Below are 25,260 nucleotides of genomic sequence, written 5' to 3'. Positions count from 1 at the left end.
TTTAGGCAAGGTTTTTCCTGGTTTGGATCTTTGGTGGACCCCAGAAAATTATGTTCTTAAGCTAACCCATTCCTGTGCATGTAAACCTACTTATGAGGGACCTTTTGATTAGATCACTTTTTTTTAAGATCAAGGCCTTTGATTAGATTGCAGGTCCCAGGTGGGTCTTAATCCTTGACTGGATTCCTATATAACTGGAGGAGAGGGGAGGAAGAGCTGCCATTTTACCCTACCATGCAAGAGAAGACTCCAGGATCACCTGCAGCAACAGACACACAGGAAAAAAGCCTCAAGAGACTGAAGGAGCGGTCTTGGAGGCTGGAGGTTGGACTCAGTGGAGCACAGCGGCATGGAAAGAGTCTCCCACCAGGCTAGGTCCACGGAGCAGCTGGAAGCTGAAAGAGTCAGGCCCGGAGGAGAGTGGAGGAGAGTGGAGGAGAGTGGAGGGGAGGGGAGGGGAGGGGAGGGGAGGGGAGGGGAGGGGAGGGGAGGGGAGGGGAGGGGAGGGGAGGGGAGAGATGAGCGGCCGCCATTATGCGCTGCCATGTGCTTGGTGGCCCACAGCTGAGTGCTGAGAGAAAGCATCTTTAGGTAACACCAATGTGCCTGATCGCCTTCAGCTGCAATTTGGTGAGACAGCATCTCTGATGATGCCTTGGTTTGGACATTTTCACAGCCTCAGAATGGCAAGCTTTTACCTTAATAAATTCCCATTATAAAAGCCAGCCCCTTTCTGGTATATTGCCTTGGCAGTCTGTAGCAAACCAAAACAGACTCCTTGCTTGCCAAGCGACCGCCTCTCTGCCATGCCTATCCTGTTGAGGTGAGAAGCTGTGTGTGACGGTGCTGGGCAGGGGTCTGGTGGAGTCAGAGTGGTGCCTCCCCTGGGTGCATGGAGCAGGCTGCCCTCATCAACCTGGCTTTCTCCTGTGCACTGCCTGCTCAGCTTTTATTTTGAGTCTTGGAGCTATTTGTTCTAGCAAATCCAGCAGCTTAGTCTTAGTGAAGCGAGGCGGGAGAAGGCTGTTCCCAGGAACGCCATCGTAAAAGCAGGCGTGCTCCTCACCTGAGGGAAGGACAGGGAGGGGAGGACTTCTACAGACCTGGCAGTTGGGCTGGGTTTATGCAGGGAAGGTCTGTTTGCCTTGTCCACCCTGGAGAACGTGTGATGGCTGCTGACGGAGTTTTCTAGCCAAACCCTTGCCTGGGCTTTTGCTGACACAGTGGTAAGACAGAAGGTGGAACTGGCAGGGCCAGTTCTGACGGCCTGACTCACTGGCTTCTTCAGCCACCTGTCTCCTGAGGAGGCTGAGCAGGGAGGGCGTGGGAATCTGTGCAGGGACACCAGACTGTGGCTCCCCAGCCCTTCCTGAGAAGCTGGGGAAGGCTGGGGCCAAGGACTGGGTTTCTTGGAGAACCTGGTGGACACAGGAAAAGAAGACTTTGAGAGCATCATGCTGTGAAGAGCCCGAGGTATCATTAGAGAGTGGCAGAACCAGAAGCGACCAGGGCATTTGAGCAGAAAGGAAACTAGCGAATGGCTTTCCCGAGGCCATGTGGGGGACTCTGTGGCAGATCTAGGACCTCCTGACATTCAGACTGAGGCCTGACTTTTATGGCTTCTGGGCTGCTTCCCTAGCCAGAACTGCTTTATTTAGAGTGGTCTGGGAATAAATTTATCCCAAAGCTGGATCCGTCTCCACTGGGAAATCCCATTTTCAAATGCCATCATGCACAATGCCCAACATCCTTCTTACTGAATCTAGATCCCCGAGGGAGACCAGCAGTAAGACCCACCACAGCAGGCTGCAGGAGCTTCACTGTCTGGGGCTCACTGAAGTGGTGATTTCCAGGTCTGGAGACAGACTAGAAAGGGATGCCCCAAATTGGAGCATTTCCAGCCCCACTCTGCTTTGTGCTACTCAGACCCCCTCTGGTTCCCATGTCCCATTTGGAGTTCCGGTTCTTAGAAAGGACAGTGAAAACTCAGGATGTGCGAGAGGGACACTAAACCATGTCCTGTGAGGAACGGTCAAGGCTGGAGACAAGAAATGTCAGGGCACCGGATGGCTGTCCCTGGAAGGAACACTAGACCTGTTTTCCATGGCCACAGTGGGTAGAGTAGGGCCAGTGAGTGGGGACTGTAGGAATGCAGAAACTGGAGAAATATCAGAGAAGTGCCAGCAGTCAAGACAGATGGAGGGGTGGGCGCTCTCTGTCTTTGGAGGTATTCGGAGGGGGCTGCTTGCCCAGCTTGGAAGGTCATAGTTAGGAACCTTAAGTGTCTGGGAGGGTGGCCTGGAAGTCCTTGAAGGTCCGTTCAGCCCCGAGCTCTGTGATTCCACATCCAGAGTCCTCCTCAGTGCAACATGTACTGAGCTTTGTGTTGGACGCTGCGCTGGGGGTGCTGAAAGGACACAGAAGTGAATCGGTCATGGTCCCTAACATGGGTACTCATTCCACAGAGGGGAAGACAGACCCTCTGCAGAAGTCCATCGGGGCTTCCACACGGTATAAACAAGCGGGTTGCACACAGGGACTGGCACGTGCTTGGCCCTCAAAGGAGGAATAGGGTCATGATAGGCTGAGCAGGGGTGGGCACAGCAGGCAGAAGAAACAGCACAGAGACTGGGAGTCAGTGGCCTGCTATGCCTGGGGAGATGCCTAGGTGGGTGGGGTACAGGGAGTGTGTGGTGACGAGCAGGAGCCAGGGAGGGTGGCCTGGGTGATGTCCTGGATCCTGGCTACGGGATATTTCAGGCGGGTGTTTTAGGAGGGGTGGGATATAACTGGTGGTATTTTTAACCGCCACTCTGATAGTGATAAGTGGAGGTGGCCAAGGGGACCAAGAGGCAGAGAGGCTGGCCAGCAGGTGCTGGCATAGTGCAATGGGTGAGGCCAGGTTTGAGGGCACAGGTTAAGACAGTGGCAGAGGGTCTGGAGGGGAGATGACATTTTAGAGTTGTCAGGACTTGGGGACTGAATTGGGAAGGGGATAGTAACGCTGAAGCCAGAGTTTCCTTCTTAACTGTTGTCTTTTGTTTCTCAAATGCAAACAAACCAAAAACATATGTGGCTCAGGCTGGATTTAAGCTTTGTGGAGCCCTGAGAAAAAAGGGAGGTGAGGGTGGGTCCTAGGAAGCTGGGAAGATGCCCCGAGGGACAACCATGAGAGGTCTGGGGTTTGCCCTGTGAGTTCTCCCCTCTGGGGGCCTCAGTTTCCCCTGAAGAAGCAGCAGGAGCAGGCATGTGTCCAGTTCTCAGGCAAACCTGGATTCTCACCACTGCCTCTTTCCTCACTCCTGCTTCTCTCTCCATCCTGCCCTTCTCCACCAACCTTTGTAACTCTCCCCCTGAGAGGACCTGGTAAGCTGGTAACAAGACACATCAGCAGTGCCCACAGTGCCAGCCTCCACGCACCCCAGCCCTGAAGCGACTCAGGCCACAGGGCCCACCAGACCACCAGAGGCGCAGAATGAAGCCTTCTTACTGTAATCTCAAATAACAGTTTGCAAATTTGGAGGTGAGCTCATGTCCACTCCCAGACCGGTATTACAGGAAACTGCTGTGAATGAAGTCTAGGAGAGAAGAACGTCTGGTACTCTCTCGGAGCCTTAATTTAATTTAAACAATTATCTCTTGTTGTCACACCACACCACTACTAACTTTCCTTGGTGTGTGTTTGTATGTGTATGTGTATTTATATGTATACACACACACTATATAATTGTAACCTTAAAATATATAATAAAACTTCCGTGCCCTGACTTTTATTTAATTTTATGAGAGAAGCATTATTTCCCTCTGCCATAATATACATATATAGTTCATATAATAAACTTTATTTTTAGAGAAGTTTTAGATTACAGAAAAGTTACATTGAAAATATAGAGGATTCCCATGTACCCCACCCCCGCTTTCCCATTTTCCCATTAATAATATCTAACATTAGTGTGACGCATTTGTTACAAATGATGAACAAATATTGAAGCATTGCTGCTAACCAAGGTCTATAGTTTAGATTATGGTTAACATTTTGCATTGTACAGTTTTACAACTTTTGACAAAATGTATAATCACCATTATTTGAAAACATACCTTCTAATGATTGCAAAATATTCCATCCTAACGTTGTTTCACAAACTATTTATTCCCCAATCACTGAACATTTTATTTATAAATTTTTCTGAGTATTAAGACTGTAAATAGAATCCTTGTACATGATTGTTTTAATTTAAAAACTTATTTTTTATATCAATGTTAAAAGTTATTCAGTTAACCCAAAACAATAACTACACTAACAATAAAACGGTTTTAGTCAGTGGTTTTACTCCCCCCTTATTTTTGTTCATTCTTCAGTCTGGAGGGATTTGGGACAAAGTCTACTCTGACTGCTTCAGGCAGAGGAATGGTATTGTTTTGCTTGCAGTAGAGGATTCTCCTGGTTTTAGGGATTGGACTGGTCTGCCATGGTCTTTTTTCAGTTGTCCACTAACCCTCCTCTTTGCAGCCATCTGTAGACCCCCAGGTCACTCTCCTCCTTTCCCAAAGCTTTTAGCTCCCATCTACCATCATTATTTCAATACTAGTTTTGTTATAATTCTTGGTGATTTCAATACCCACAAGCATTGATCCTTCCACTGTCCCAGCCTCTCACTTCCTTGATCTCCTCTCCCCTACTTATTTGTCCTCTATCCGACCTCAGTCATCTCCTCCCCATGTTGCACTCACCTTATATAACCACTGAGGTGGGTGGTTACCAGCCACACTTTCTCCAGAGTCTCCATTTCAAGCAGCCTGCTCTCTGACCACGACTTCCTATCTTTCCAGCTCACTTCCTTAATAATTCTTAGACTCCACAATCCATTCATTCTACCACTTTAGTTGTTTTTTAAAAATTTTTACTGTGATAACATAAATACAACATAATGTTTCCCATAGAACCACTTTCAGGTATAGAATTCATTGCTACCACTTAATTTTTTTTTTTTAATGCTTTATTAACATTGTCTTTAACTGGTATCCTCAGTAAATGAATACAGTCAAGTTAACAGTCTGATTTGAAAAAAGAACAGAGTTAAACCAGTGCTCATGGTGTTCATTAATACTGTATCATCACAAACTTAAGCAGCCAGGGATTAGAGTCAGTCAGGACAAGACTCACCTAAGATTTGAAAAAAATGAAACAAAACCTCTAAATATTCTAAAACAGAGTAGTGTGCCAACTAGAACTGGTTACATTTTCATATCTTTAAAGGACAGTCACCTCAAGCAGCGCAGTACATCACAAGGGCTTTTGCTACTGCTCTCTTTACAGTCTTTAAACTGTGGAGGAGAAATGAAGGCAAAAAGAAGAAATTCCAAAGCAACTGCAGTCAAATTTTATCCAGGAAATCGATGTGGAGTTGCAACAGGATGTGCAAAGGGAACACAGCCTCAGGCACAAAAGAAACTTTCAGCAAATTACCATTTTATTAGCACAAAGTGTCCAAAAGAGCTGGGGAAGAGATCCCATCATGGCCCATCTCCCGAGAAGGCACTCGGGTCAGGGTTGACGAATGGCAACTCCACACATCCCACCTCATGTTGTAGGGGAGAGACCCTTTGCCGTGTGAGTGTGAAGCATTTATCCACCCCCAAGCAGGGGAAGGGAGCACTGCCACTGAGAATTCCTGCCCTGGATAAGAACCTGGGGCTGCTTGTCCTGGTTTCTGGTTTTAAGGTCTGGTCAGGCCTTTTCATTTGACTTAACAGCTTCCCCAAATTGTGGAGTGGAGAAAGGCTGAAATATTGTCAAACAACAGAAAGAGTGTGGGGGGAGAGGTGTGGGGTGGGAGATGGCCACTGAGCATGCGCCTGTGACTTCCCCAGCAATTGAAGGTAGGATGGCAATATATGAAAAGTTGACAAAGAAAAATAGGGTATATCATAGTGGTAGTGCTTCAAAGCCTGGGTATTGAAGCCTATAATTACATTCACACTTTCTTTACCTACAAGAAATTTGTACACATTTAATAAATTGTTACTTCTATGCTGACAACCTGGTCAGTTATTTGTAACCTTAACAGAAAATTGTATGGTGCTGTTTTGTCTGCTATCCTGTTACTTAAAATTTTACAACTTATGTTAAAGATTCAAAAATGAGAGTGACATTTGTATACACAGTCACAGTTTAACAGAAGGTAGTTAAATTGAATTTCTGAATTAGGAATGAAGAAAATATTAACTGGCTTTCCTTTCAAAAAGAGAAAAGCACAACAAAATAGACTTGAAAAATAGCTTTTTAACTACAAGAATGTAAAGATACCAATATTTTTAGACTAAAGGTTAACAGACTGATTTTTTAAGAAATTATCTATTTTTGTTCATTAAAGCACATTTCACAGCCAATATGATGTGTCTGGCACTAATTCCAAACATATCCAGCAATTCACTTGGTTTCCCACTTCGAGGCACTCCTGATACTGCCAACTGATGAACAAAGATACCAGGCTCCCTGGAGACAGCTGCACATACAGCTTCCCCCATGCCACCTTCTCGGTAGTGATCCTCAACTGTGATAACCCGGCCACCGGTGGCTTTCGCATTGGAAATGATAGTAGCAGCATCCAGCGGTTTAATGGTAAAAGGGTCAATGACACGGACAGAAATACCTTGTTTGGAAAGATCAGCAGCAGCTGCTAAGGCTTCATGCAGCGTAACTCCAGCTCCAATAACTGTGACCTCATCATCAACACTGTGGCGAACCACCTTGGCCTGGCCAATCTCAAATTTTTCTTGTGGTGTATAAATAACTGCAGTTTCCGGTCGGCTTGTCCGAATGAAACACATTCCCTTAGTATTGGCAGCCAGATAAACCGCATGCTCTGTTGAAAGTGCATCACTTGGATAGAAAACAGTACAATTGGGGATGCTTCGGAACATGGCTAGGTCCTCAAGGGCCATCTGGGAGGGTCCATCTTCACCAACGGCTACCCCGCAATGACAACCAATAAGGTTGATGTTGGTTTGAGAAATGGCTCCCATTCGGATCTGATCAAACGCGCGGGTCAAAAAGGCAGTGAAGGTACTAGCAAAAGCAATGGTACGACCACGAGTGGCACATCCCAGTGCCACACTTACCATGTTTTGCTCAGCAATAAAACATTCAACGAACCGCTCTGGGTGTTCTTTCTTGAATCTCTCAGAAAAGGTGGAGTTCTTTGTATCACCATCCAGGACAATAACTCTTTCATTTGCATGGCCCAGTTTAGCCAGAGCTAAACCGTATGCTTTTTGGGTAGCTATCTTCTCACCCAATTTGTAAGCAGGTGGAGAGGTCATTTTTATATTTGTGATGCTGACTTCTGGCGAGTCTCCAACAGGGGGTTTCGGTATGAGAGTCCTATTGGTCTGTATCTGGCTCTTAATTAATTTGATAATTGCATCAGCTCTTTCTTGTGGCAATGGCTTTCCGTGCCAATTTTCCGCATCCTCAATGTTTGGAATACCACGACCCTTGAAGGTCTTGGCAACTATAGCAGTGGGCTTGTTCTTCACTAAAGTTGCTTGCCAGAACGCTTGGCACAAGGCCTCCACATTATGGCCATCCACCATAAAAGTATTCCACCCAAAGGCTTCGCAGCGCTTCTGATAGATATCTGTGCAGTGTTCAAGTGGTGCAACACCACTTTGTCCCAAGCGGTTCACATCAAAGATGGCCACAATATTGTCCAAATTGTAGTAGGAAGCAAAAGCCAAAGCCTCCCAGACAGAACCTTCTGAGGATTCGCCATCTCCCATAAGGCAGTAGACCCGGTAGCTGGCTTTGTCGAAGTACTTGCCAGTATAAGCCATTCCACACGCAGCACCTAGTCCTTGCCCAAGAGATCCTGTGGCCACATCAACAAACGACAATCTGGGGGTAGGATGTCCTTCCAAGTCACAGTCAATTTTCCTCAAGCTCAGCAAGTCAGATTCGCTGATGTCGCCCGCCTCTGCCCAAGCGCCGTAAAGGATTGGGGCAGCATGGCCCTTGGAGAGAACGAATCGGTCGTTGTCCGGGTGTTCTGGGTCTGTCTGTTTGTACCTCATCGTATGGAAAAACAGAACAGACATGATCTCGGCTGCGCTGCAGCACGATGTGGGGTGACCCGAGTTGGAGGCACACGTGGCCCTGATAGAATGGATCCGCAGGCGGTTGGCCAGGTCCCGCAGCACCTGAATGGTCGAGGCATCCAGCTTGGCGTCGTCAGCCATAGCGGAACTCACGTCTGTACTCGCAGCCTAAATGTCCACTAAGCAGTTCCAATGCGTGAACCCGCCTTTTTGAGGAAATAAGCTCAGAAACGGCCGGGGGTGGGGCGGGAGATGGCGGCAGAGATGGCGGCAGCGCCGCTTGAAGGCTGTAGCGGTTCCCCTTGCGCAGCTCCCCTCGCGCAGCTCCCGACTTCCCCCGCGCGCCCGCTCCCGCCTCCCCTCGCGCAGCTCCCGGCCTGCCCTGCGCGCCGCTCCCACCTGCCCTTGCGCAGCTCCCGGCCTCCCCCGCGCGCCGCTAATATTTTTAATCATCTCTCAATCCCCTCATATTCTCCCCTTCCTTACCCAAGTTAAAGTCCGTGGTCCATCTATAATCATTCCCTGGCATACATCCTCATTGTACATGTCTGGAAAAACTCCTGGCTTTTCTTTATCTACTCCATACCCGCACCTATGTGGTAACAAAATGTGGGTGTGGAAAATATTCACCTATACTAACCGGTCTCCCTTTAAATTCTGGATCACCAGTCTCAAGAAGATCCTGGCATTCCTACTGTATTTTGCTAGATCTTTAGTTCTCCTCCTCTGCTAGACAATTATTTCATATCCTCTCACTTCCGTCAAACATCTAATACATGATTCTCTACCTTCATTCTCAGATAATTTGGCTTCCTGTATCACTGAGAAAATAGAAGTAATAAGAAGAGAACTTCAACAAGTTCCCACACCATATCCACTCACCCACCTGGCTCTGTGACTATAAATGAACTGCCCACACCCTATCAAGTATCAAACCCTTCACTTGTGCCCCAGGTCTTATTCTCGCTCATCTACTCAAGAACGTCACTCCAGAAATTCTTCCTTCTCTCCTGTCAATTTCTCCTTCTCTGTTATTTCCACTAATATATAAAACGTATTTTTATCTCACTGAAAGGTCTGTCTTGATTCTATATCCACCTCCAGCAACTGCCCCGGTTCTCTTTTCCCTTCTTGCACCTACTCCAGTTGTTTCTACCTCGAGCACTCAATGAAAATTTTTCCTTTCAAGGCACCAATGACGTCCACATAACTAACTGTAATGGTTGAAAGTTCCCATTTTCAGCAACGATGGAGTAGCTCCTATTAAAGCATCGTTCTCACAGATAACAGCGATACACTCTGGACAAAATATAAAAAGCAACAACCTAAGGTATGGGAGAATGACCCAAAGCAGGAAACTGGAGGGGAGTTGACACTTAGAAGAATAAAATGGCATTGGGTTAGTGTTCTATTTTTATAGCTTTTTACCCAAAGGTGGGCTGTAGTCAGCTCAGTGTGGGCTATTTCAAAACCCAAATAGAAGTTCTTTCTATGCCTTTCTATGTCTTTCTTATGCCCTGAAAAGCTCAAAGGAAGAGTTTGAGGCAGCTGGAAAGTGAGGATGGAAATATTGAAACAGAGACAGTCATAGATATGGTGTTTCTGTATATAAGCTCTGCCCAAATCTCCAGCTGGCCTTTGAACTATGCATGCATTAGGAAGAAGTCAAGTAGCCCAACTAAAGCTAAAAGAACTGAACAGAAATTGTAGCTGCTGCCCACCCCAGGGAAAACAGAGATTGACGTTCAAGTAGAGTCAATTAATTGCCTGCTAAAACTAAGCATCAATATTCTTTAGAGAAATATAACTGAATCTAGAGGCTATACGATGTATCATTTATAATGTCCAGGATGCAATCCAGAATTACTCACATAATAAGAAATAGGAAAATGTGACTTGTACTCAAAGGAAAAGTCAACCAATGGAGTATGATCATTAAATAACTTAGATGCTGGAATTAGCAGACAAGGGTTCTAAACAATGATGATAACATTGCTCAAGGATGTAAAGAAAAATAAGCTTATAATAAATTTTAAAAATAGGAAATGTTATCAAAGAAATAAGGGTTATTAAATAGAATCACGTGGAAATTCCAAATATGAAAAATAGTACATAAAAGAAAAATTCACTGAATGAGCTCAACAGCACATTGACAATGACAAGACTCCATGAGCTTGAAGATAGATCGATAGAAATTAATAAAATAAACAGACAATTGGTCATCTAAAATTGGGTGGTATAAAAAGATCTAAATATGTAATTAGAGTCTCAGCCTGCAAGGAGAGAGAGGCAGGGAGCATGAAAATAATTGAAGAAATAATGGGCCAAATTTTCCCAAGCTCAGTGAAAGCCATAATTTAGAGATTCAAGAAATTCAGCACAATCCAAACAAGATAAACGACGGAGTACACACCTAAGTACATCATGGTTAAACTGTTGAAAACAAAGATAAAGAGAAAATCTAGAAAGGAAGCAGAGGAAAAGGATACAATACATAATGGGGAACAACAATATAAATGATTGCTAAATTCTCACCAGAAATAACAGAGTCAAGAAGACAGAGGAACAACACTCTGAAGTAACAGAAGAAAAAATCATAACACTAACCAGAATTCCTATGCAGAGAAAATATTCTTCAAGAATGAAGGTGAAATAAAGACATTTAAAGATAAATGTAAACTAAAAGAATTAATCACCATCAGACCTGCATAACAAAAAATGCTAAAAGTTCTTCAGACTAATGGGAAAAAGTACCATATGGAAACTTGAATCATCAGGAAAAAATGAAATGTACCAGAAATGATAAATATTAAAGACTATTTTCCCCTTTATTTATTTATATGACATATGGCATATTAAAGCAAAGATATAAAATTGTATTGTGAGGCTTACAATATATGTAGATATAATTCATGTGACAACCATAGTTTAAAGAATGAGGGATGGTAAATAGATATATATGAATGCAAGATTATTATATTTTATGTGAAGTGGCACTATATTAACTCTAAGTATACTGTGAAAATTTAAGGATGTATATGGCAATCTAGAGCAACCACAAAAAATGCAAAAGGGTTTAGTTAAAAAGTCAACTGATAAATTAAAATGGAATTCCAGATATATTTAACTAACCCAAAAGAAGACAGGAGGGGAAAATAGAGGATCAAAAAGAGATGACAAACAGAAAGCAAATAGTAAAATGGTAGACTTAAATTCAACCAATCAGTAATTATGGTAAATGTAAATGGATAAAACACTCAATTAAAATGCAGAGGTTACCAGGATGAATTAAAAGTAAAAGTGAATTTCAACTATATGCTATCTACAAGAGATATATATTAAAAATAGATACAGATAAATTGAAAGTGAAAGGATAGAAAAATATATAGGATGCAAACAGTAACCACAAGAAAACTGTAAAGACTACATTAATATCCAATGAAATAGACTTCAGAACAAAGAGTATTAACAGAATAGAAATATTTTATGATAAGAGGCCACTCAACAGGAAAATATAAATAGTCAAATATGTATATACACCCAGAAACTTCAGATTACACATTTTTTCAAGTGCATGTCATACATTCACTAAGGCAAATTGCTGGGTTGTGTAACAAATCCCAATAACTTTAAAATGATCAAAAGCATACAGAATATGTTCTTGAAGTATAATGGAATTAAATTAGAAATAAATAATGATTAAAATATCTAATATTCCCCAATGTTTGAAATTAAGCAACACTCTTCTAAATAACTGATGATAATGAAAATACAATGTCAAAATTTATGCAGCTGAAGCAGAGATTAGAGGGAACTTCAAAACTTTTATGATAAAGGAAGGAAGACCTAAGTCTAATGACCAAAGTTTCCACTTTAAGAACCTAGAAAAAGAACAGAATAAGGCCAAAGTAAGTGGGAGAAAGGAACTAATAAAGTGCGAAAAACAATGAAATAGAAAGCAAAAAACAGACAAAATTAACAAAATCAGTATATGATTAAAAAAGCCAAATCTCTAGCTAAACTGTTCGAAGATAAAAGAGAGAACACAAATTACTAATATCATAAATGAGAGAGAATATGTCACTATAGATCCTACAGGCATTGAAAAGGATAAAGCAATATTTTAAGCCCTATTATGCCAATAAATTCAAAGACTTAAATGAAATGGTAAATTCTTTGAAAAATACAATTTACTAACATTGACACAAGAGGAAATTGAAAATCTGAATAGTCTCTATCTATGAAAGATACCAAATCCATTAGAAAAACACATTCCCTGAAAGAAAATGTCAAGCCTAGAAGGTTTCACTATTAAGGAAGAAATAAGATCAATATTACACAAACTCTCAGAGAATACAGGAGGGAGGACTAGTTCCCAACTTGTTTTAAAGGACCAGAATAACCATGATACTAAAACCCGACAAAAATATTATCAAAAAAGAAAACTAAAGATCAATATCTTTCATGAACATAGATACAAAATTCCTTATGAAATAGTAGCAAATCAAACCCAGCACTTTGTATAAAAAAAAGTACATTGTGGGAAGCAGCTGTGGCTCAATCTGTTGGGCTCCTGCCTACCATATGGGAGGCCCTGGGTTTGTGTCCCGGGGCCTCCTTGTGAAGGCAGGCTCACCCACACGTGGCAGGGTGTCGCTCGGCCCACCAGTGCAGCAGAGAGCCAAGTAAGCAAGGTGACACAACAAAAAGGGAGACAAGCAAAAACACAGAAGAGTGGCGCAGCAAACAGACACAGAGAGCACACAGCAAACCAGCTGCAAGGGGTGTGGGTGGGGTGGATAAATAAAAGTACATACAGACACAGAAAAACGCACAGAGAGTGGACACAGAGAGCAGACAGCACGCAAAAAGCCACAAGGAAGCAGGGGATAAAAAAATAAAATACATGTGACTAAGTGGGGTTTATCCTAAGAAAGCAACATTGATTTAACATTCAAAAGTCAATCAATATAATTCACAACTTTAAGATAATAAAAGAGAAATATCATATGATCATTTCAAGAGATACAAAAGAAACATTTGAAAAATTAAATGCCCATTCCTGATTAAGAAAAAATCTGAACGAAGATTAGAAAAGAACTTCTGAAATCTAATAAAAGGCATCTATGAAAACTCTACAGTTAATATTATTCTTAATGGTAAAAGACTGAGTGCTTTTCCCCTAAGATTGGGAATAAGGCAATGATTTCTGCTCTCATCTATTCTATTCAGTGTTGTACTGGAGGTCCTATCCTGTGTGGTAAGGCAAGAATAAGAGACAAAAGGCAAAGATCAGAAAGGATCCTTTTCATGATATGATTGTTTCCTTTGAAAATCCTAAAGAATCTACTGAAAATATTGCCTTTATCAAGATTGTAGCCTAGAAGGTCAGTATATAAATATCATTTGTATTTTTATGTACTGCAGCACACAATTTGGAAATGAAATTAAAAATTCCATTTACAATAGCTTCAAAATCATAAAATACTGAGGAATACATTTATCAAATTGTACAAGACTTGCATACTGAAAACTACAAAAATTGTGGAGAGAATTTAAAGAATATCTAAATAAATTGAAACATATAGTTGTAAGATGTACACTACCTGACTTAAAGACTTAGTATAAAACTATAGTAATTGAGAAAAAGTGGTTTTGACATAGGGGTAGACAAATAAATGAATTGGAATTGAATAAAGTCCAGAAACATATTCACACGGGTATGATCGTTTGATCTTCTACAAAGGTGCCAAAGGAAAATCTTTCAACAAATGGTGCTGGAGTAACTGGCTATAATATGGAAGAAAATGTAACCTTAATTCCTACCTTATATCATAAGCAAAAATTAATTTGAGATGGACCATAAGTCTAAACATAAAAGCTAAAAGTATAATGCTTCCAGAAGAAAACATAAGATAATATATTCATGACCTGTGGCTAGGCAAAAGTCTTTAAGGACAGAGGAAGAAATACCATAACATTGAAAACTGGTAAATTAGACTTCATAAAAATATAAAACTTCTGCTTTTATGCTTTTCAAAATATGTCGATAAGGAAATTTATAGGCAAAACACACACCAGGAAAAAAATTCACAAATATATCTGACAAAGGATTACTATCCACAATATACAAAGAACTCCTCCCACTCAATAATAAAACGTAAAAAATAAAGCAAAGGATTTAAACATTTCACAAGGAAAGATATATGAATAAACAATAAGCATATGGAAAAATGCCCAATAGGGAAGTGCAAATTAAAACCGCAATAAGATACAACTACACTTGCACTAGAATGGTTAAAATGAAAAGATTGACAACAGCAAATAGTACTGAGGCTGAGGAGCAATCTGAACTCTCAAACATTTTTATTGGGACCGTAAATGCTATACCCACTTTGGAAAAAATGTGTACCAGTTTCTTATAAAAACAAAACTACAGCACACATCTACCTTATGATTCAGCAATTCCACTCCTAGGTATTTACCCAAGAGAAATGAAAACATATGTCCACAAAAATACTTAGAGAGAATACTCAAAACAGCTATATTCATAATTGTCAAAAATTAGAAATAGCTCAGTTTCCATCAACAGGCTAAGCAAACTGAGGCATATTCATATAATGGATCAATAAAAAAGGAATAAAAGGTTTTCTGTCTCTTTGAACTTCTGCTCTTTGTATCTACACTCACCCCCTTGGTAAAAAGGAATGAACTACCGATACTCACATGGATGGATCCCAAAAAGAGTATGCAGAGCGAAAGAAGGCTCACAGAAAAGAGTGCACACTATGATTCCATACACATGATTTTTTTAAACAGACGAAATTAATCTGTCATGAAATAACAGAACAGTGGTTGCCTTTTAGGTGGAAGGGGATTGATTGGGAAAATGCAGGAGGGAACTGCCTGAGGTAATGTAATTCTATATTTTGATAGAGGTTTGGACTGTACAGGTGTGTGCATTTGTCAAAACATATTGCATGGTATACTTAAAACGTGTATTTCACTGTATATAAATTTTACCTAAAAGGGTGAAGGAGGAGAAGAAGGAGGAGGAGAAGGAAGAGAAGAAGAAGGAGGAAGAGGAGGAAAAGGAGGAGAAATAAGTCCAGTGGTGAATTTTCCCTCATCTTCCTTGGCCCATCAGCATCATTGTTCGCAACTGGCCCCTCCCTCCCTCCAGTCCCACTGTCCCCACGTGGCCTCCAGGGACACTGTGTATCCATACCCACTCCCCTGGTCATCATATCCAGTCTTACTAGATAAAAACCCTCCGATTTGCTCAAGGGTTCCTGGCGTCTGGCCATTGTTTTAGAACTGTCATTAGAACTGGACACCTGGCATCAATCTGTCACCTGCTTGGATCCCAGTCACCAAAGCTGCATTTACCAAGCCTCGGCTCTGTGTCCACATGGTGCGAGTGATGTCACAGGCCCTCTGCCGGCCACGTGGCTGTGTGTGTGGCTGTGCTTAGGGTCTGTCATTGGGGTGTGCATGTGTGTGTGAGTCCTTGCTACATTTAGATTCTCACACTGCATGAAATCTTGGAAACCACTTCAAACAGTGTTCCAGACAAGGGAAGGTTTCTCTTGTTCTATTTACCATTTCCTTCCTCCCTCTCTCCCTTCTCTCCCTTCCTTCCCTGCTGGGATCCCAGCCCTCACGTAGCTCAGAAAGACACAAAGAGGCTGCATCCACTCCCCAGCTGGTGTATTGACACTGCCTCACGCTGGGGCTGCGGCAGAGCTGTGGGCGCTCCGGCAGGCACACCGACCCCGTGGGAGGCGCTGTCGCAGCAAATTGCCCAGGGAGGAGTAGGACAAAGGACCTGGCTTGGGTGCCAAGAGACTGGCATGCTTGCCCGGGCCTGCTACTATTTCTGCTTTGTGACGTCTGAGCAAGTCACTTGCCCTCTCTGGACCTCCATTTCTTCACCTGCAAAACGAGCGAGTTGGACTTGACCAATGGTTTCCCGGCAGCTCCTTGGAGCTCTGGGGCTCTGGGGCTCCTGCTCCTGGGGGGACATTAGTGGGTATTTGGCGCTCCTGCCTCACCTCCTCCCCAGGGCCACTTCAGACTCGCACCTGTCTGGCATTTTGGGTTTCCACATTCAGTGACCTTCACCGAGAGAGTCTGTGGAAGAGTGTTGTGAGAATCACCCACCTGGGAGGACTCTGAGGACCCTTCCTTCTAGCCGTGGCCCTGACGCAGGCCAGCTCGGGAGAGCGGCCCCCGACGCTGGACAGCGAGCCGAGCCCACCACCCCAGCCCAGGTCCTGCCACGCTGACTCTCAGCACCTGCCCCCAGGGCTGTGGCCCCACCTGCCCCATCCCATCGCTTCTCCAAACCATCTAGGAGCTCTGGTGGGTTGAGAACAAAGGCTCTGCCCCTAGGAGCGCCTAAACTCGGACAGACGTGGGACCAGGCAGGGCCAGCTCAAGTTGGCAAGAGAGAAGGCAATGGAGGTTATAGGCAGGAAGGGACTTGGGGCTCAGGAGCGACCGCTGATGGGCTGCCTGGGAAAGGGCTTTTCTCAGCCAGGAGGAGCCAGCGTGGGGTGACTTTTGCCTTGAGAGGCTTCTAGAAAGAAGACAAGAACGTTTTTTTCAAGGGTAGACTTACTGGTATTCTACTATAGACTTACCGTGATTCTAGCAATGGAAGAAATTATATCACTGATGTGGAGGCAGTGGCCATGGGAGTGGCTGAAGATAGGGAGAGGGAAGAAGAGGTCTGATATGGGGGCATTTTCAGGACTTGGCATTGTCCTGAATGATATTGCAATGACAGATACAGGCCATTTATATATCCTGCCATACCCTACAGAATGGAGTGGGAGAGAGTGTAAACTACAATGTAAGCTATAGTCCATGCCGTGTGGCAATGCCCCAATATGTGTTCCTCAGTTTCAATGAATGCAGCACACTAATGAAGGAAGTTAATGCGGGGAAAGTGGAAAGTGCGGGCAGTGAGGCATATGGGACTCTCCAATATATTGTTATGTAACATTTTATGTCATCTATGTATCTTTTAAAAATAAATAAAAAATATACTTAAAAAAAGAACTTTTTTTCTCAGATCCTTTTTTTTTTTAGCAGTTACTAGGGATTGAGCCCGGGACCTTGTATGTGGGCGGCAGGTACTCAACCACTGGGCTACATCCACTCCCCTCTCAGATACCTTTTGAATTAAAAAGGAAGAAATTGAGCAGTATATGACTGGGGCACAGGCGCTCATTCCAGGCTCAGACTCAGGTGATGACGGCTCCGAGGGGGCGGGCCATGGTCTGAGGATAGAGCCACAGAGGGCAGTTGAGGTGCCATCCTAACAGTGCTGGCAACAGCTGTCTAAGGGCCGTTCTGTCGTGGGGAAAGGGCATGAACCTTGGCCTCACACCTGGTTCACATCCCAAGTCCATCCCCTACTGGCTGTGTGATCTTGAGGAAGTTACTCAGCCTCTCTGGACCACAGTTTCCTTATCTGTAAAATGGAAATGGTCATACCTACTCGTGGCACCGATAAGATTAAAGGTGATGCGTGTGGCATCCAGCACAGCGCCTGGTGCCCGCCTGTGTTGACATAGCAGGGGTGCCTCTTCTCTGGGTTCATCCTGGGCCCCACGGTTGTCCTTCATGAACTCGGTGGGCCTGCAACGCAGGAGCGCGTGCTGGCGAGGAGCCAGGATGCACGTGGGCTCGGCATGGGCTCCGCGTGGGCCGGGGTGGGCTCGGCATGGGCCTGCCGGCCCTGGAGACCTGGCCCCAGGCTCCTCTCTGGGCGAGAGCAGAGAGCAGGGGGCCTTCTGCAGAGGGGTGGTATCTTACAGCTCGGAGATGTCGAACCCCTGGATAGATGCTGACCTGCTTTTTAAATTAATACACCAGTCACGAACTTCCCGAGGGTCGCCTGAAGGGCTTGGCACGTTGGGGCCTGAAGTCCTTTCTGTCTCTGAGACGGCGCCTGGTCCCGGAGGACGGACGGGCTACTGGCGACGTCTGTACGCTGCCGAAGCAGGGGCGGGTTACACGAGACGGCGGTCAGGGCCGGGACGCCCGCGGGTCCCTGTGGGAAGCTGCCCTGTGGCCCTGGCCTCACTGGCCCCATATTCTAACATGACCCGCCCCTGACTAGGACACCCGCCTGTAGTCTCTGGTGTCTGCTATTCCACTAATCAGAGATTCTTGTTTATGGGTGTGTGTGCACAGCAACTCCAGCTCAGAAGTTGTATAATCTGACTCCTCAAGGCACTGTGAGATTCTGAATCTTCAAGGACCGAATCATGCACAGTATCGCCTTCCTGTCAGGCCCTTTATAGTATTTTAATGCTCAACAGCCGGGAAGGCTCGTGCAAGCTCCCCAGGGGACACCTCGGCTGGACACAAACTCACTACATGACTCTAAATGTCTCTTTGGGTCTCAGTTTCTTCATGTCTCAACTGGAATTTTGTTTTTATTAAAGAGTTGTGAGTTTCTAGAAAAATCATGCATAAAATACAGGATGCCCACACACCACCTATTATTACATCTTGTGTTGTGTGGAATATTTACAACAATTGATGAAACACATTTTTATAATTGTACCATTAACTAGAGTCCACGGCTTAACTTAGAGCTCACTGTTTGTGCAGTATAGTTTCATGCATTTTAAAAAGTTATTCCATTACTATAATTTGGTATTTAATATGCTGTGCTCTGTCTAATTTACTGGAATGAAGTAAAGACGAAAACAAAATGAACACCCAGAGTCTTGAATCTCAAAGGGATTGTTTTGTGGCCCCTCAAATAAAAAAGACTATTGTTAGTATTAACATCTTCTGTCCACCCTTTACCCTGACCGGGCTGAGCAACAGAATGCCCTGCATTTTAACAAGTGACACACAGGGATGTTTTACCTCCACACTACCTGGGGCTGCTGTTGAGGGCACCTGGGCCCCGGGTGGGGCCAGTTGCAGAGGGGGTGGGAGGACACAGCTTCCAGGCCCAGGGCTGATGGCACTGTGGCAGCCTGGAGGTGAGGGTCCTTTACGTCTCAGCCTCAGCTGCTCCTGGCGTCCCCTCGTTTGGTCTTGCCCATCTGCTCCTGAGCTCCAAGGTTTCCCATCCTCACTGGCCAGTCCTCCAAGGGGCCAGAAGAGACGACCACTCCCTTGTCCAGAGAGGGCTGAATTCAGATCTTTGTGGTGGTCCTTTGGCCCTGTAGACACCAAGTGTACCTGATCCCACATGGAATTGAATTTTTTTTATAGAGTTTGTTATAATTTCTCAGCAATCACACTTGGGAATTTCGGGGAAGTACAATAACTGACACATTGTTTTCAAGTGTTTTAAACATTAGCTCTAATGGTGATGGTGATGTAATGTTGTGATTTGCATTGTGGTATAGGCACTGGGTGGAATACTATACAGCAGTGAACACAACACAATAGCAGTGAATGAATCTCACAAACATGCTATTGACCTAAAGAAGCCTAATGCAAAAGAAGGAACAGACTATTGGCTCCATTCACATCACTCTCAAAAATGGGCATTTGACTTTAGAAGTCAGGGTAAGGTTTGGCTCGGGGAGGCAGGTGGTAACAGGAAAGAGCAGGGGGAGGGCTTTGGGTTCTAGTGATGTGCTGTTTCTTGACTCGTGTGCTGGTTACACAGTGCCTTCAGTTTGTGAAGGTTCATAGAGCTACGTGTTTAAGTTGTGTGCTTGTCTGCATGTATCTTACATTTCAATAAAAACTATAAAAATTGAACATTCATTCATTTTGAATTTGCAAATTGATCTCACATTTTGGAGCCAATGGGTGCATTTTCAGAGGCCCAGGGCTTACTGTACTCTGCACGGCCGCCCTCCCCTCCTCCCGCGGGCTGTGCCTGCCGCCCTGAGCCCTGTGGGGTGCTCCCGGGGGTCCGGGCCAGGCGCTCTAGTGAGCGGCCATCCAGGCACCACCCTCCCAGGCCGGGACGCTCAGCTGTGGGGTCTCCCCCACGCACCCCGGCTCTTCACGGAGGGCCCACACCCAACAGCCCATGCCCCCCCGGGAGCTTACTCCTTTGTCTTATCCAGGGTCCCTCGGAGCCTCCTGAGGCTGGGGCCCACCCCATCCCGTGCTCTTGTCACCCTGAGTGTCCCTGCCAGGTAGGGACCTGGCAGGACACTCCCCCACCCCTGGCTCTTTCGGCCTGCCTTCTCTCCCCGCAGGCGCCCTGCCTGGGAGACCTGTGGGCCCCACTGCGGGTGGCCTCTCCATTACAGGCTGTGACGCTGGGTGCCTCCCAAAGCCTCGCTTTTCATCCCGTAAAATTAGGCTGTCACTGAACCCTGGTGAGGAGGAAATGCACCAACTGTGACTGGCGTCCTCTCCGTCCCTCGGGGCGCGCTCCCAAGCCCTGCCCGCGACGGGGTCAGTAAGAGGAGATTCTCCGTCAACAGCACCCCAAATAATCCACGCCTTGAAGAAGTTCAAAGAAATGCCAGCAATTTATTGATTTCCTCTATATCCAAAAAAAGCAAATACAAAGTGTATCACAGGGAAATTGGGCCTGGCCAGCGCAAGTTCTTACACAAACACGAAGCGAGGCGGGAGAGCCACAGGGCGGCTCCGTGCTGTCCCACCCCCGCAGGCTCCCTCCCCGCCCACTCCAGTCCACGCAATGTCACCCAGTCATGCCCCCTCAGCAAGGCTCTGAGGTGGACAAGAGGAGCCTCCTGCCTCTCGAGACCCTGTGGGAGGTGCGGGGTCTGGGCTGTGGTCTAGCCCCCTCTGGAAAGGACACTGGTGGCTGACACCTGGATTGGTCGTAAGCCCGAGGCAGGAGATCTGAGGGCCAGGGTGGGGACAGGAAGAGACCTGTGCTCTGTGCCCTTCCTCATTTGGCTCCAAATGGGGGCATTTTGGTTTTGGTGTCAACCTGGTAGCGTGAGGCCAATATGGGCTTAATTTTCTAAGGCGAGCCTCAGATACACACAGCCTCGCAACCCCCTCCTGCACTCCTCTAGGAAATGCATCCTCAGACCCCTCTCTGTTTTGCTCAGGCCCAGGCCAGCGGCCCAGGTGACAGGCCCAACTGGGTGGCCTACGAGGCATGGGAGAGGAAAGCTGCCTGACTGTCCACCCCGGCCTGCTGCCGTAGCACAAGCTGCCACGTTCCCCAAGGCAGAGGCTGGGCCCCCGCGGGGTGAGGAGACCGGCCCAGGCCCACAGCAAGGCAGGGCCGAGCGAGAAGGGACGCCTCCCTGGGTCTGAGCGGATTCCCTTGTCATGGCTTGTTCCCTTTTGCCCTGACTGGACTGAGCAGTCCTTTCCCCAAAGCCAAGGATCCCACGTTCCGTCTTTCCTCCACGAGAAGGTAAGTGCCGTAAGGGCAGGGGTTCCGTCTGTTTTGTCCCCCCATTTCTCCTAGGTCCCCGGACAGTGCCTTGCACATACGGATGCTCAGTAAATACTAAGAAATGAACTACTCCACGTCCCGGTGTCTACACCAGTCTGGGGGAAGCTCCCCAGTGGGTTCTGAGAGGAAGGCAGGGGCCGGAGGGGCCTTCGCTCAGGAGCAAGGAAACGAGGGGGGGCCTGCGGGCTCCGGGCCCGGCGGACGGACCCTCTGGGCCAGTGTCCTCACCCATCTGCCTCCCCCCATCTCAGCTGTCACATCCTTAATAGGCAGACCCTGAGTCCACGTGTGTCAGTTCTGACTGCGGGGGTGACAAGTGGGGTTGGACTGGGGGGACCCTGGAGAGGGGAGGGAGACTTGGAAGAAGGAGAAGGGTGAGGAGCCATTTATCTTCTGGAGAAGGAGGCAGCCACGGCAGCTGGTTCCCGTCTAACACCCTAACACCGGCTAGGCCAGCCCAGAGCGAGGCAGAGGCAGGGGGCTGGGAAGCCTGCTCTGCTCTTTCTTACAGGGTAGGTTAAGGGCTATTTACACGGAAAGCTTTTTTGATGAGGCACTCAGGAGGCCTTTCGACAACTTCTCATTTGAAATGCACGACTGGGGGGTCTTGAGTGTGGCTGCTGCCCCTGACAGCCCTGTCGCTTTTCCAAAGACAGAGGGGGTCCGGCTGCCAGGGCTCCGGGGAAGGTGGGCGGCCTCTGGCGGGGCAGGGCTCTCCGCCCCTGCAACAACGCTTCCCTACCCAAGCCCTCTTCCTCCAAGTCTCCCGGCCTGAAACGCTCCCTCCCTCGAGTCTCCGCAGGCACGAAGGCTTAGGGGGAAGCTTCTTGGTTAATTTCCAAATATCCCGCTGTTGCACTGGAAGCTGGAGCAGGTCATGTTCCCGTCCCCGGACTCCTGGGAATTTGAAGACCAAACAGCCTCTCCTTGAACAGCTCTTCGGCCTGAGCACCATTTTTGCCTTCTTTTTCCTGTTTTCCCATAACAAGGAGATTACCAGCCGCCTGAAGCAGCAACTTTACAGGCCGAGCCTGCTCTGAAGGGCACCCAGCCCAAGAGAATGGGGAGACGCATCTCTCCAGCTCCAAACCTGAGCCCCACCCCCTGCCCCCCGAGTCCTTGTGGCTCTGCGGGAAGGGCAGCCTCATCCGACACACTAGATTTCCCCATGACATACACTCAACCTCACCACCCCTCCAGCCTTCCTTCCTGCACAGCACCCCAAGCCCCTGGGACCCGGCAGGCGAGAGACCTGCAGATTCCTCCGTGGGCCTGACCCGGGTGAGAGCTCTGACCCGGCACAATCCATTTTAGTAGAGAACTACGGGCAGCTAACCAAAAGCAAACGGCATGATGCCTGCGAGTCAGAGACCCAGCAGAGGCCTTTTTACCACCTTTTAGCTGCAATAAAACAGCTTACCTAGCTTGTTTCTATTTGTGGTCATTCAGGCATTCACACGCACACACGCACACATACACTTACATTGTACACGCACATATATATACCAATTCTCAGAGAAGGAAGTATTGACATCAGATATAAGCCCCTTTAACTCAATAAAGCCCCCCTCCAAGTCCCCCACCCCCGACCCCCATTGCCTGCCACTTCCCCTAAGGAAAAAAAAAAAAGAATTTAAAAATATTTCCATTATCCACAGTTTTCAGGTTTGTTCTCAGTTGCATATGAACTCTTCCAAATACTGCACAGTGTGGACAGAATAACCCATCTGGCGAGGCCTGAGGTCCGCTCAGCCGGGTCATGTCATTTCTGGAAAAGGAGAAGTCCTCAAGTTAGCATTTAGAGCGAGCTGCCTGCCCCCCAGCAAGCCTGGCCCAAACTGCCACTCCCCGGCTCGCCCACATCAGCAGCGAGGCGGACCCCCGGCCTGAGCCTGGACTCACCGCCCCCCTCGATGCATTCTTGCGTTGATTCAGATGCTTGCCAGCTTTGCCCCCGCTGCCACCCCTGCCCGCCCCGCTCCACCAACACAGTTCCCAGCACAGAAATAAGCCTCTCGACTGCTCATGAAGAAGCTGCTAACTTGAGCCTTCTTCCCTCTTCTGTCTCAAGGTGTCAAAGCTCATCTGCCAGGAGAGGCTATCTGAAGGCTTATTAATCCTCAGCTGGACCAAAATTACAGGCCCCCTCTCCTCAGGCCCCCTCTCCTCAGGGGTTAGGGGCAGGGAGGGAGAGGGAGGGAGCCGGCAGAGAGCCAGGGGAGCTAAGCGCTCCCTGTAGGTGCGGCCCAGGAGGCCCTGTCCTAGGGCTGGCTATTTGCACATGACTCCTCGGCAGGGCTGCCTCTCAACGCCTTCTCTAGGTTTGACCGCGTCTGGCTGGATTATCTAAATTTGGTCCTTGGCTTACCTGTATCGGGAGCACTTTGGATGCATGTTTATAAAGGCATATTCCTAGAGCCCATCCCAGTTCTAACGAGTCAGAATTGCTGGCTTTGGGGCTCCCGTGTGTGCTTTTTAGCAAGCATTCCAGGGCATTCTAATGAATGCCTAGGCTTGAGAGCCTTTGTCATGGATATTGGTTCTGAGTTTTTGATCCCTAGAATCACCAACAGGAAACAAGCTGTGACACCTAGGCACGGAGCAGAGCCTGGAAAGTGGATTAACCACAGGATAAGTAAGTGGGCTGTAGATGCCCAAACTCAGAACAAGTCTAACTCTGAGGCGCCATTCACACCGTAGACCTTGTGAATGGGACCACGTGGGTTGTGCAGTGCACAACCTTACACGATTGTACACAGCAGCCCTGTTGGACTTCTGGCCCTGCTGATTCTACCAAGATATTGCATATCTCTAATGTCCAAGGTGGGGCAGCCCATGTCCCCCTGGCCGAGGAGTCCACACAGCTGCTCTCAAAGCCCTTGGGTTGGTCACAGCCAGGCTGTCTATGCAGCCAAAGGATGCTTCTTGCATCCCCAGAGAGCACGGCCTGGCCCTTCTCTTTGAGACTGGCTGGGCTCGTTGCAGTGGTCCTGGAGGCGCCGCCTGCCCTGGGAGTCGGCCGATTCTTACCTGCAAGTTGAACTTGCTTGGCCAGCCTCTTCTTAGAATCGGGAGGTGAAGTTCCTGAGGCTGTTGGCCCCCGGGAAGGTCCCCAGCATGTTCCTATCAAAGCCTTGCTGCAAGGGGAGAGACATGTGCTAGGATGAAGCAGCGTGGGGCTTCCTGCAGGCTCAGGGACCGCCCTCCCAGGGCATTCTCAGACTCGACCCACCGCCCCTGGCTCTTCTGCTGAGCTCCCTGGACCAAGGCGCCCTCTGATCGCTGTGTGTGAGTTGGGGCTAAAACTGGCCTAATTCCACATGCACCCAAACTTAATGCCATTAGTACCATGAGTTAGGGAAACATATTTGGACTTCTACCGGCACGTTTGAATTCCCAACTCACATTTGCAGAAATCTGCACCTAAGTATGAAGATGGAGGCTCATACTCATTACTCTTTAAACAGAAAAACAATCAAATTCAGATTCAAGTTGCAAGCTGTTCTTCCCTGGACATTCCCGTCTTCTTCTTGTTATTAATCCTGATAAGAGCTCTTGGGAAGGGAGGATGTGCCCAGCATTCCTCAAACGCAGGAGCAGGTGCTGTGCTTGTAGTGAGGAGCCACTGCGTTGCAGGCCCCAAGCTCCTCCCGGCTGGAGACCCCTGGGAAGCATCTCCTGGTGTCAGCCCTGAGCTCTGAGGACTGAGCACAAGTCAGTTCTCCCCACCCCGTGGGAACATGAGAGGAGAGGCCACACGGGATCCAAAATAGGAACTG

At 46.9% G+C, this 25,260-nt stretch overlaps 2 protein-coding genes across 2 annotated transcripts in view; both read right to left on the bottom strand.

The window, feature by feature from the left end:
- Positions 1–3,829: 3,829 nt before the first annotated feature.
- On the bottom strand, positions 3,830–8,420 carry LOC101438443 (transketolase-like protein 2). The gene has a single exon (XM_004478721.4). It carries the CDS (start codon positions 8,236–8,238, stop codon positions 6,352–6,354), a length of 1,887 nt encoding a protein of 628 aa, XP_004478778.2. The 5' UTR covers positions 8,239–8,420; the 3' UTR covers positions 3,830–6,351.
- A 12,127-nt stretch (positions 8,421–20,547) lies between these two features.
- Positions 20,548–25,260, bottom strand: part of PKP1 (plakophilin 1) — a 46,558-nt gene continuing 41,845 nt past the window's right edge. Inside the window, exons 13-14 of the mRNA XM_058274940.2 lie at positions 24,512–24,618; positions 20,548–23,249 (exon numbers count right to left, since the gene is read on the bottom strand). Of these exons, the coding sequence (XP_058130923.1) occupies positions 24,544–24,618 (75 nt within the window). The 3' untranslated portion in view covers positions 20,548–23,249; positions 24,512–24,543. The remainder of the gene's footprint in view (positions 23,250–24,511; positions 24,619–25,260) is intronic.

This window comes from Dasypus novemcinctus, chromosome 13, assembly GCF_030445035.2.
Source record: "Dasypus novemcinctus isolate mDasNov1 chromosome 13, mDasNov1.1.hap2, whole genome shotgun sequence".
NCBI classification, from domain to species: domain Eukaryota; kingdom Metazoa; phylum Chordata; class Mammalia; order Cingulata; family Dasypodidae; genus Dasypus; species Dasypus novemcinctus.
This window is presented reverse-complemented; position numbering and strand designations above follow the sequence as displayed.

What these genes read in the sequence shown, in the direction of transcription:
- LOC101438443 (XM_004478721.4), bottom strand. Translation starts at nt 8,238, where the DNA reads ATGGCTGACGACGCCAAGCTGGATGCCTCGACCATTCAGGTGCTGCGG.